General features: G+C 58.0%; 1 protein-coding gene across 4 annotated transcripts in view; it reads right to left on the reverse strand.

Annotated features, from left to right (window-relative positions):
• Nucleotides 1-13,203, reverse strand: part of PEMT (phosphatidylethanolamine N-methyltransferase) — an 87,089-nt gene that overhangs the window by 61,397 nt on the left and 12,489 nt on the right. For 3 of the 4 annotated variants that reach the window (XM_058559517.1, XM_058559519.1, XM_058559516.1), the window contains exon 2: nucleotides 12,336-12,443. In XM_058559517.1, the coding sequence (XP_058415500.1) occupies nucleotides 12,336-12,428 (93 nt within the window). In that variant the 5' untranslated portion in view covers nucleotides 12,429-12,443. The remainder of the gene's footprint in view (nucleotides 1-12,335; nucleotides 12,444-13,203) is intronic. The other variant, XM_058559518.1, reaches the window with a different exon arrangement.

Below are 13,203 nucleotides of genomic sequence, written 5' to 3' on the forward strand. Positions count from 1 at the left end.
CTCCCCTCCGCTTCCCGCTGAGCTCGCCAGCGCCAGCAGAACATCACGGGAGGAGTCCCGGGATTTTGGGGGAAGAGGCACAGGGCACACTTCAGGAGGAAGGGGCAAGTTGGGGCCCAAGATACAGGGATGGCCAAAAAGGCAATTAGAACTTTACAAGCAAATAAAATTAATAGTAATAGTAACCTCCAATACATGCGCTTCTTCTAACACCACCAAGCAGTTAACTCACTTCTGACACTATCTACCTGGAGGTAGTGTGGATCCCACAGGTTAAGGGCTCAGTCCCACAAGACCACCCCCACACACACTTCAGGCGCCAATCCCAAATCCAGGCTGTCTCCTGTGCTTCTGACTGACTGGCTATAGACTGCAGGTTCCAACGATCCCCTTCCTTGGCTCCAATTAATTTGCTAGAGCGGCTCACAGAACTCAGAGAAACGTTTACTTACTAGATTACTGTTTATTATAAAGGATATAACTCAGGAGCAGCCAGATGGAAGAGATGCACAGGGCAAGATGCACGTGGGAAAAGGGGCGGGGAGCTTCCATACTCTCTGGGCACCACTCTCCCAAATCTCCATGTGTTCACCAACCTGGAAGCTCTCTGAACCCCGTCCTTGTAGGGTTTTATGGAGGCTCCATGTCGTAGGCATGATTGACTAAATCATGGGCCACTGGTGACTGATTCAACCTGCAGCTCTTCTCCCCTCCCCAGAGGTCAGGGGGTGGGACTGAAAGTTGCAACCCCCTAATCACGAGGTTGTGCCTCTGGCAACCAGCCCCCATCCTTAGGTGACCCAGGGGCTTTCCAAAAGCCACCTAATTAACATAACAGAAGACATTTATCGCTCTCATCACTTAGGAAATTCCAAAGGTTTTAGGAGCTCTGTGCCAGAACCGGGGACATAGAGCAAATATATATTTATTATAAATCATAACATCACATAATCCCTTCCACTCACACTGGGTTTTACTGCTCACCAAACCTCTTCACGCTGCTTCTCCATTTGGTGCCCATGACAACCCCGCCCACCTTATGGGCGGACAGATGGGGGTGGGAGGCGAAGGAGCAGGTCACCCGCTTTCCACCCTATTCCTTATCTACGCAGTAGGATAACCGCAAAGAAGGATAACCCCATCTGGTCAGGGGGCCGAGGGGCCGGGGCCCTCACAGTCCTCACCACAGGTCCCTCTGCCTGTGAGCACAGCCCTCAAAATGGGCACAGCCCTCGAAGGCTGGGGAACCTCACACTTGCTGTGTGCACCCTTTCCTGGCTAGTTGGGGTGAGTCCACAGGTCACGCTGCAGCGGCAGGGAGAGTGGCATGGGCTCCACGGGAGCAGAGGGTCCATGTGCACACCCTGCCCTGCACTGCACACCGCGGGGGCTGCCTCCTCAGCCAGCAGGAGTGGGCCGCCCTCGGAGCAGGCGGTGGGGCAAAGAAAAAGTAGCAAAGGTGTGTTAGCAGCCAGGTGACTACCTGTCCACCCGCAGAGCCTGGACCTGAGCACAGGGACCGGCTCCTGAGGCTGGGCCAGAGTCTCAGACCATAGGCACCTGATTTTGGAAACTACTGTGGGGACTTTTTGCAGGCTCCACCTCCCATCCTCAGCTCCACCCCCAGGCCCTCTCCTCGTTCCCCATTTTCCATCAGGTGGCCTGGATTCTGCACCCTTCTCCACCCAGGACCTCTGAGCTGGGCTGCTCAGCTTTGATTTCAGCCTCTCTTCATGACCTCTGGCCCTGCCCAGTGCACACCTCGGTACCCCCCACAGCCAGCCCAGGCTCCCCGGCCACCAAAACCTCAGGAGCTCAGCACCCCAGGCCTATGTTGGCGTCCCCCCTTTGAACAAACTACTGAAATTGTTATCCCGGGTCCAGGAGCAACAGAAACATGGTGACCTTCCCTGAAATGCAAGAGGGCGTCGCCCAGGGTCTTCAGAACTTGACCATCTCCCATCGTAGCCCTCCTGAGTCTCACTGTGCCAAAGCAGGGAACAAGGAGGGCGGGAATCAGGGGCAAAGGTGGCGAGAACAGGGCTGCCTCTTGGACAAGCGGTGAAGTGGGACTCTGCAGCCTGGCAGCAGCACGCATGACACCCGAGGGCCGACACCACCACCTGGCTGCGAGGCCCCGAGCACCACCAACAGCTCGCATCCGCCCTTGCCTGGAGCTCGAAGTCTCTCCCCAGCTGCTTCCTGACTCCTGGAGACAGGAACGGGCCACCAGCTACAGAAATACTCTCCAAGATGTATCCTCAGGCCGTGGAAAATTTCTGGGCATAAGATTCTGGGACAAGTGAAAGCACTTGGCCTGAAGCTCGGGGAAGCGGCTGGGGAGATAAAGGCTCTGGGAGTTTCCACGGACGTGAGAGCGCTCCAGAGACACCTGCAACCAGACGGCCCCCACAGCTGCTTCTCCTTCGAGCCAAATATGAGTCTGGGCACTCGTGCTTCCAAACCCTTTCGCACCCATTCCCGCCCCGACAGCTTCGCTGCCAGGTCTGAGAAAAGGGGGGCAAAGTCCACTCCTCGAGACCTAAGATGAGGAAACTGAGGTCCAGGGAAGGGAAGGGACTTGAGCAAGTGAGCGGTGAAATGAGGCAAACACCCAAGCCGTGGACATTCTCCAGGGCCTCAAAAGAAGACCCGGGAAGGGGCAAAGCCAACCACACAGCCAGGCTCGCTCCCAGACTGCATCTCATTCATTCCTGACAGTGCACTCATGGGCGCACTCGTGGGGCCAGCGGGAGGACTGGCCACCCCCTCACAGGTGCAGAGAGAAAGGACCACCTTGTCTGGCCCCCGCTCCCCAGGCTACCTCAGGGGTCATCCTGGATGAAGGAAGGACTCTTTTCCATCCATCCCTTCCCACACTGGGCTAGGCCCCGCCTCAGCTCCAGGAGCTCTCAGTCTAAAGGAGGAGACGAAACACAAGCTCACAGTGAACAGGGTTCCCAGAGCTGTGGGTGAGCAGTGCAGCAGGGTCGGGGAGGCACCGAGGGGGTGCTCAGCAGTGTCTGCTCAGGGTCCGGGCTCAGGGAAGGCCAGCTACAGGATGAGCAAAGGCCTGCGAGGGAAACGGGAGGCAGCCAGGCAGAGGGGAGGCCCTTCTAGGAAGAAAGAGCAGACTGTGCAAAGGCACGGAGGAATGAGAGAAGACACGTCTGCAGAATGGCGGAGGGTGGAGGGCCAGAGCTCCGGGAGGAGGTCACAGGAGATGCGCCCTATGGAGGTGGGTGGGTCCAGGTCTGAACGACTCCCCAAGCCACACACATCTAACCTGAAAGCCATGGGGCCCTACAGAAAGATCCAAGCAGGAGGGCTGGACCTGCTGAAAATATCCAAGAAAAGGCAAGGTAATAAGACTGCCCCCAGCCCTGGCCCCCGCACCCCCTGTGCTGGAAGGATCCTGAGGGCTCCTCTACACCAACCCATGCGGCCAGGAGCCGGTCCCACTGCGTTTCAGTGACGCTGACTCCACACCTGCCAACGCTGTCGGATGTCCCCACACACTGCAGAGGCCAGAATCAAAAATAGATCATGGCAGGAAGACGTGCGGGGACACCCCCCATCCCCCCACCCACAGCACGGATTTTCTAAGGAAACTCAAACTGCATCTCTAGAATATCAGGGAGCCGTGGGGAAGGATGAGCTGGTGGAAGAAACCCAGCTCTGTCGGGTTTCGCCTGAGCTCCGGGTGGGGAGAGAGCCTTCTTTGGATTCCCTGCCTTTTGTTCTCAACTGCGTCTCCAAGCGATCCTGGCACAGACTGTGAGCTGACCCAGGTCAGGGAGCTACGTACACTTTATCACTATGTTGCCCAGACACCAAGATTCTAAAGTTTGCCCTGCCTGATGGCACAACGCTCCCCCGCCAGGCAGCTGCCAGTGGCCCCACAGAGCGATGCTGCTGCCCAGTATGGCTCTCCATTCAGAGAGGGATGGGGCCTTGGGGGCGGGCAGGGCTGCTCCCAGCTAAAAATACACATCTACTCCCTGGTTCAGAAACCAACACACACGTACACGCCACGGAACATCTTGCACTTGAGCCAGAGTGGAGAGGCCGGGGAAGCGAGCGTGGGTCCCTGGTGACAAGGAGCTGATTGTCCCCAGCCATGGAGCCGAGGCCAGATATGCCATTAATTCTGTAGGAATCCAGCTCTGAGCACAGCTCGGGCAAGGACAACGGGGGGGATGGGGATGCTACGGTGTCCTAGATGACATCAGTCACAAGGGACAAGTGGCCAGCCAGTTAGAGCCCTCTGCTCTCAGAGCCAAGGTCTCTGACAGTCCCAGCCAGCCAGCTGGCTCCACTCAGAGAAAAATCCTTCTTGTGCCGCGGGCTACACCAGTAAGCCCAGCTCAGCATTTCCGCAATGCAAGAGGCGCCCTGGCTGAGGACGATGTCCTCCCACCCGGAAACAAGGGCTCAGAGCCCAGTGGGTGCGTGGCCATGTCCTGGGAGCCAGAGGGTCTCAGACAGCCTGGTTCATGTCCCAGCCCAATTTCCCTGCCTGCCTGAATGAGACGCACACACCCGCTCACACGTGCATACACCCACACACACTTACACGCTCTCACACGCATACACACACTCACGATACATTTGCACTCACACTTTCACATACACTCTCACACTCACACAATACACCCACACACATATATGCTCACACACACGCTCCCACACTCACCGTCTGCCTGTAGCAAACTATTGGGGTCACAGGCCAGCATTCAGGGTCCTCCCTCAGGGGACCCGTGCCCGCTCCCCATCTTCTCTCCACACACACACCTCCCCCCCTTCCTTTGGTCTTCTCGACTCTGCCTCCTCTGGAAAGCCCAGCCATCACCTTGCAGCCTTCAAGCCAAGGAGCCTCACGACACCCTCTCTCATCACCTGTCTTCTGGATATGTTCTCTAGTTGCAAGCTTTGTTACTAATCAAATCCCGACCTTTAGAGTGCACTTCTGACATTCAGTCTTATCTTGCTGACCCCAGCACCAGTTCCAGGAAGGCAGGGGCCACCCCCTGGGCCCAGCACAGGGCCTTCCCAGGACGGGACTTGGTAAAGCGAGTGGGTCATAGCGTTTCAGAGCTTGACAGAACCTCAGCCGGATGTCCTCACCCCACAGGGGAGAAACCTCTGGCCCAGACGGGGTGTGAACACAGGGGATGCGACCTGGGCCTCCCTCCCGGGTGCCAGGCTAGTACCCTCGCTTCAGGCTACAGCATCTGCAGGGTCAGCTTCCTGGAACCTGTGGGAATCCCCCAGGGCACCCCACAACAAGCCAGTGGATTGCTGGCTGAGGATCTGAAAGCAGAAAATGAGGCGGCACAGCAAATGCACACTAAAGGTGTCAGGCAGGGGAGGAGGCGGCGAGGGGTGGGACAGGCTTCGGAACACACCCACCTGCCCTTCCCTGACTGTCACCTCCTCCATCCTGGAGCAGGAGCGTGGGAGCGCCTCGACTTGCCCACAGCGCCACCTACCGTCCTGCTGCCCCAGCTCCCTCTGAAGCGTGCGGCCGCCAGGTCAGGGCCACAGGTATTCGGCAGGATAACTGTCCCTCTCTGCGGGACCCCTCGGCAGGTGGCGAGCTCCCTCACTTCCTGGAGAGGGGGAGCTGCCTCCTCCCAAACTTGCCCTCTTGGGGGGCGGCATCCTTCTGCAGGCTAGGGTGACCAACCAGGACTGAGGGGCTCCAGGGATGCGGGAGTCGCAAGGCTAAACCCAGGAACGCCCCAGGCCAATAGGCAGGTTGGTTGTCCTGCTACAGACACGGAACCACCACCACACCAGCAGGGCCCAGGAGGTTGAGAGGGCCCACCAAATACATTCACTCTGCGAGCACATGCGAAGGGGCTGCCCCAAAACCGGCTGTAGATCCCAGCCTGAGAGAGAGGGGTCTGAGGCCGGGAAGCCCGTCCTGGGGGGCTGCACTGACCCTCAAAGGATAGGCGGTAGGTCTCAGGCAGAAGAAACAGCACGAGCAGAGGCATGGGCATGAGAAAGCGGGCACGCCAGGGGCGAGCAGAAAGGTGGGCTGGCCACTCGAGGCTGGACGAGCATGACCTCAGAAGTACACTCTCGAGGCTGATGAAACCCGTTTGCCGGTCCCCACTTACAGCCCCCATTTACACGTGCTGTCCTGGCAGGATTGTTAACAATGCCCCTTTCCCTCTCCCAAGGGTCCCCCTGCGGAAGAGTAACGACACTGTCCCTCTGTCTGTAATCGCCTAGTCTGGCAGGGTGTCCAAACATGCTGAGACGTCGCAATCAGCTGTGACGCCCGTGACAGCAATTTGTCTTCGATAATAGTTAGGGCACCAAAGCATGTGAACAATTCTGTTTTGTAAACAAGGGGAGAGCTGCAGGCTACGGAGTAACAGTGTGTCCTGACAGGAGGGAGTTCTGGGAGCGGGAACTGCGCGGGAACTGCGCGGTGTCACGCCTATCTTATCTTGACTGAGACTCCAGGAATGGCTGGGCGGTGGTGCTTTACTCCCTGCACTGCCCTTTCTCTGCACGGATCACGGTACGCACTTGCAAGTGCCACACAGATGGAGACAGGCTCGTCCACTGGGTGCTGTGGCGGAAAACTGGGACAGAGCCCAACTACGGGTGGAGGCAGTGAACACTGCCTGCAGGCCCGTCTGTGCTGGCGGCACCGGGCGTGAGCGCAGAGAGGTGAAGCACACGGGGCTGGGGGCACAGGGGAGCAACGGAGGTGCCGCTTCAGCTCTCAGAACACTGGGCTCTGAGGGAGGCCACGGGCCAAGAAGCGATGCTGGAGGGCACACGGGACACGCGCGGTGGGCACACAGGGCTGCCTCCCCCAGACCAACAGGGGCCCTGAGCCCCTCAGGGGAGCCTGGCAACGTCTGCAGACACCTGAGACTGTCATGACACAGGGGTACTACTGACACCTAGTGGGCGGAGATGGGGAGGGGGTGTGGTTAAACACCCTGCCGTGCACAGGAAGGCTCAAAACGTCAAGCACGCCAAGGCAGGCAACGCTGACCTGGAGGGTGGGAGTGGGGGAGGGGTTGTGGGGAGCAGGGATGACCACCTGGAAGAGGTGGCACAGGTGTGCGGGGAGCCCTGATGAGAGGATGTCACCCAGGGAAGCGGGGACCCAGGGTGATGGAGGGTGCAGGTGAGTGGATGCCCGACAGAGGGGCCTCATGGAGCAGGCAATGAGCTTACACTTTCTCCTAGAAGAGACAGGCGCCTCTGAGCAACTGAGAGGGTGCTGGGGTGCTGGGTGGGGGTCAGTCCTCGGCCCTGTATCTATGATGCGTGAATGAGTGAGTGTCACTTGGGGAAGGTTGGAGAGGAACAGAGAGTGGCAGGGGGCCTGGCGAGAAGGCTGCTGCGCCAACCCGGGTGATGGCGGTGGCCCTCACGTTGAGCACGAGTGAGGGCAGAGCCTGGGGGCAGGTGAGAGGAAGGAGCGCAAGCTGGACCCTGGATCTCCACCCCAGGCCCCTGGGACAGGGTGGCTTCCTCCTTGGATACAAGGAAGGAGAGCACATCAGGGAGGTCTTGGCCGGGGTTCAAGCAGCAAGCTCCCTTTTGGGCCTGGACACGGCCGGGCGGGGCCACAGCAGCTGGACCCAAGCTCCTGGTGCTCTGAGATGATTCTGGGCCAGAGACTGAGACACAGATGACACAGGGAAAAGCCTCAATTAGTCCCTCTGTAGCACCTGATCTTTTCACAACTTTAGTCACAAAACTATTTGTGGTCTCTGAGAACAGAGACTGCACAGGTTTATTCCCTGGCTCCCGCAGGCTGGCACACAGCAGCTTCTCCATGAGCACTTGTTGAATGAATGAATGACAGCAGAGGAAAAGAAGTTCAGGAGCAGCAGAGAGCTAGCCAGTGAAGCAGGTGGGGCGCAGGGAGGCCAGGATTTCCAGCCAGGGCGAGCGCCAACAGCGTGACAGTTCCCCCGAGGTCCAGGAGAGAAGGCAAGAGGCCTCCTCTGGACGGAGCAACAAGGAGCGTGAGGCTGGGGACAAAGACTCTAACAGAGGAGGGGCACCCCGGCTGCCCAGAGCGAGGGGCAGGGGAGGGGTGGGCGGGTGCTGGGGGAGGACGTGTGTTGACAACTCCAGCCAGTGCCAACGTCCCCAAGAGCACAGCCCCGGGAGGCAGACAGTGGGCCCTGGAGCGGCCAGAAGGTCTGGGTCCAAGGCCAGACTCCTGAGCAGCCGCTCTCCACCGCTTTAGACATCATCTCCAGACCAAACACTTCCCTGAATTCCAGACTCACACGCTCTCGTCTCTACCTGAAGTCTCACAGACACCGTAAATCTGACACGGGCATAACGAGCTCTCTTCCTCCACACCCTCGCCTCCCTCAGTCGTCCCATCTCAGCAAATGGCCACAGCCTCTACTATTCTGCACCCAGTTCCAACCTGTGGGTTTTCCCCCCACCACATTCTAGCAGTTCTCTGATACCAGCTGGGTGTCCTACAATTCAACTCAATTCTGACACAAGCTACCCAGCTCACAGAACTCAGGCAACCAGCTTACTCACTAGATTACCAGTTTATTACAAAGGATATTAAAGGATGTGAATCAACGGCCAGACGGAAAGATGCAGAGGGCAAGGTATGGGGAAGGGGCGCAGAGCTTCCCTGCTCTCGAGGTGTGCCACTCTCTCCACGTCTCCACGTGTTCACCAACCCGGAAGCTCTCTGAACCCCGTCCTTTTGGGTTTTTATGGAGGCTTCATTACATAGCCATGATTGATTAATTCACTGGCCGTTGGCCACAGCTCCTCTCCCCTTTCCAGAGGTTGAGGGTAGGAATGAAAGTTCTAACCCACTAATCACTTGGGTGGTGCCCCTGGCAACAAGCCCCATCCTGATGTGCTTTCTGAAAGTCGCATTATTAACATAACAAAAGACACCTTGGTCTCACTCAATACTTAGGAAATTCCAAGGGTTTTAGGAGGTATGTGCCAAGAGAAGGCCAAATACATATTTCTTACTATAAGTCACTCAGGTCCCAGCCATGGGGCTGGCCCTGCCTCCTCTCTCTTGCACTTCCCACCCAAAAGATGGTAAATCCTGCTGACTCTTTCTGCCTTCCAACTGTGCCCAGGATCTGACCACTTCTCCCACCTTCACTGGTGCCACTCTGGTCCAAGCCACCATCTTGGGCCTCAATTGCTGTGACAGCCTCCCTGCTCCGCCCTTGCCCCCCTCATCTGTTCTCATCACAGCGGCCCACGTCAACCTTGTCAACCTCGAAACCTGAGTCAGATGGGGCCACTCATCCCATGGCTCCCAGCTCAGATCCATCGGTCTTCCCCACGGCCTACAAGGCCCACACGTTGTCCCAGCCACCTCTCCCGTCTGCCCTCCATTCTCCTGTCAGATTCCAGCCAGTGGCTGTTCCTTGAAATCACCCAGGACTTCTGCCCAGGACTTTTACAGTGCTGTTTCCTCTTCCCAGATGCCCGAGGGCTCCCTCCCAGGTGAGGAGCAGCATCTGCTCAAAGGTCACCCCTGCCAGCCCTGCCTGTCTCCCCACCTTCCCCTGCCTCACCACCACCGGGCGGTATATGTGCTTTTTCTCGTACTGCCACCTCCTAGAAGGTCAGCTCCATGAGGACCAGGGCTGTGTGTCCGGGCGTCCAGGACAATACCTGGCACATAGTGGGCCCTCAATAAATATTTGAAGAAGAAAGGAGTGAACCTCTTCCAGCCCCAATTTCCACAGCGGATAATAACAGCCTTTGCTGTGACAATTAACAGAAATACGGCACGAAATGCACTCAGCACACGTGTGGCAAGTCCTGCCTAGCATCAGCTATTATGAGGACTGAATGAGTGTTCGTGAGGTGCTGTCACGGGTGCGACCTCTCACTACTCGAGGTTGGGACTACCGTCCCCACGGCGTCCCAGAACTGGGGTCCCACGTTCCCAGCCTCCCAGGGCCACTCCGCTGCTCTCCCGGGCAGCAGCCCGCTAAACCGCAACATGTTTCTGTAACTTTTCTCATTCTGAAACGACTTTGAAGAGCTCTCTCTCTCTCTCCCCCACTAACGACCACAAACTATTCTAGTAAATACTTTTTGGAAAAACAAGGCAAATCAAAAACGTATGACAAAAGAAAAGAAGCCTTATGACAAACACACCGGCGCGAGCTGCCTGTCCCGCAAACCCTACCACCTCAACCTCTCGCTATCACGGACGTTGTTGGGAGCTGCAGCATGGCTTCAAAAAGAAATCACAAAACACACAGCGGGAGGTAACCGAAGGCGCTTGTGTACGACGAAGTGTCCCCAGGACCCGCTGTGCACGCAGCAAGCCAAGCCCCCAGCACTGGGACACCAGCGGGCCTGCAGTCAAGGCCAGGCCCATGGGGAGGCCTGTGGACCAGAGGATGTCTTCCAGCAGGGATCAGTGGCCTCCTTAATACCCTCTGTTAGTTTCCTGTGGTTGCTTCTGTCACAAATTAGCCCACACCAGGCGGTTTACAACCACAGAAATGCACTTTCCCCCAGCTCTGGAGGCCAGAAGTCTGAAATCAGCATCACTGGGCCCGAATCAAGGTGTGGGCAGGGCCGCGCTCCCCCGAGGCTCCAGGGGAGAGTCCCGTCTGCCTCCTGCAGCTTCCGGTGCCGCGGCCTTCATTGGCTCACGGCCACATCCCTCCCGGCTTCAAAGCCAGCATCCTCACACCTCCCTCTGCCTCCCTCTTGGAAGGATACATGTGCCTGCATTTGGGGCTCGCCCCGACCATCCAGGACAATCTCTCCATCTCAGGATCCTGAACTTAGTCACACCTGGAAAGCACTCCTTTTTTTGCATATAAGGGGACATTCACAGGTTCCAGAGAGTAGGACACGGCGTCTTTGGGGGCCACCTTCCAGCCTGCCATGCCTCTTGACCCATCCTTGTCTCGAGCTGCAGATGCTGAAAAGGAGAAGTGGAAGAGGAAGGGGGTTGGGCAATGGGTGAGCACGGGGAGAGCGAGGAGGGGCTCCACGAGGCCAGCTCTCAGCTCCTGTGCAGAGGTATGTGTCATGTCAGGGCCAGCTCTGGCACACGGGGGCCAAGGCCTCCCAGGAGTGTGGCGAGGGTCCCAGGAGGCCTAAAGAATGGTTTTGGACAAAGCAAGCTCTGGACCTCCGTCCCTGAGAGCTCCCCCGGCCCCTCAGGTCCCCTCTGGCCCGAATCTGGCACCGACTCTCTCAGGGCAGGCCCAGCATGTGCAGGACAGGAGGGACAGCACATTGGGAACGTGGCCTCTTTAAGAGGAACAGCCTTGCCCCCACCCCACTCCCTCCCACCACCCATCTCCCCAGACAAAGAAAAGACCTAACTCATAAACCAGATGAGAACATGTCCTGTTCTGCCCCCGGACCAAGGAGTCACCTGAAATGAAACCGGTCTGGAACAGCGTGTTGCTAACACTGAACTTGGTGTTATTCCGCAGGCTGCCCCCAGTGTGATCACAGGACGTTCGTGGCTCTGCATCAGTAAACCCAAGCAAGGGCTGAGCCCCAGGACCAGCAGCTCGCCCGGCCCTCGGGCAGGAGCCCCAGGAAGCAGCCCCAGGAGCACCACTGCCCCTCCTTTCCATCCCTCTGGAGAGGGCCACACCATGGAGAGCTGGAAACCCCCAAGTGCTCCCCCCACATCTTGGTGGGGAGGGGGCACCTCAGAGAAAGGCTACGGCCGGAGAGACTGCCCTCCCTCCCACGCCTTCCTCCGAAGGCCCAGAGCCCCTTCCCACACAGCCCTGCCCCAGCCCAGCTCTCCATCCTCCGAGTGTCCCGTGCACCCCCAGAAGAGCTGGCTGCCGCTCTGTCTCCTGCTTTCACTTCTTGTCGGCTGGTTCTTGCCACCCAGCATGCCTCAGTCCAGTGTGTGCAAACCATTTTGCAAGAAGCTTGTTTAGGAACAATAATCACGTTTATAGAGCACATCTGAGGGGGTGGGGACTCACACGAAAGTGACCTCACTGTGTGGCATGGCAGAGAGGGAAGAAGGCCCTGACACCGAGAATCCACCTCACCAACTAGAAGACCACGCGCGAGATCGTCAGACACACGTGGGCAGTTCCCTCACAGGACAGCCCTGCTGCCCCAGACCTGCCCAGCAGCAGCCCAGGCCATCTGCCGATGCCAAGACATCCCAGGATCCCTGAGGTGGGGGGCTTCCCTGGTCAGCGTCCCCCAACTGGTGCCAACCTCAATGGGAAGCAGAGAGAATGATTCCACACAGGCAGACACAGGCAAGGTGAGGAAAGAGCCATCCGTCTGTCCGTCCGTGCAGCCCGCCAGGACAGTGTCAGAGCGGGGGCACTTACCACATTCCAGAAGAGCGGATTGAAAGTGATGGCGAGGACGGCAGCCACAAAGCGGGGATCCGAGATGTCCACGTAGCCCAGCAGCCGGGTCATAACGCAGAGGTCTGCCTGCAGGACAGAGCTGGCATCAGCAGGAGACCCGCCAGCCCCGCCAGCCCCCTGGCCCCTTCCCGGCCTGGACACGGGGAGCCCAAGGAACGACAAGCCCCCGGAACTCGGAAGCAAAGTTACCCTCTGGGAACACGCCAGGAGGCTCGGGCACGGCCCAGTCCAGCAAAGGCTGCTACAGTGTAATCTCATAAAACCGAAGATAAAAGGCCGAAACCCAATCAGCTGTGGCACGCCCTGTCGGGAGGGCGGCCGGGCCAGCAGCGGAAGCGCAGCGTGCAGGGATGCTGGACAAGGAGACCGGCAGCTCTGAGGGTGAGCGTCCAGCACCCTCAGGGGAAGTGAGTCCTCTGGGGCCAACGTCTGGGTCACCAAGGTGCTGTGACCGGGACCCTGCGGAGGTGTTCAGAGGCCCCAGAGCAAATCCAAGGGCCCGACATCAGTGTGAAGAGATGCTCGGCCTCACTAGTAACCAGGTAAATGCAAATTAAAGCGACAGCGACGTGCCTCTTCTCACCAAACTGCAGACGGACAGTCGTGAGTGTCGATGAGGGCGTGAACTGGAAAGGTGTGCTCCCACGTGCCAGCAATAACACTCCCAGGCATCTGCCCCAGAGAAACTCACAGGAGTGTGCAAAGTGCGTGTGCAAAGATGTTCCTATCGGTATGCTTCAGTGAAAGAGATCAGAAATGTAGGTGTCCATCTACGGAAGAATGGATAAATAAAATGTGGCCCATTCCTCAAAGAGCTAAACTACAG

Source organism: Diceros bicornis, chromosome 18, assembly GCF_020826845.1.
Source record: "Diceros bicornis minor isolate mBicDic1 chromosome 18, mDicBic1.mat.cur, whole genome shotgun sequence".
Classification (NCBI taxonomy): Eukaryota; Metazoa; Chordata; class Mammalia; order Perissodactyla; family Rhinocerotidae; genus Diceros; species Diceros bicornis.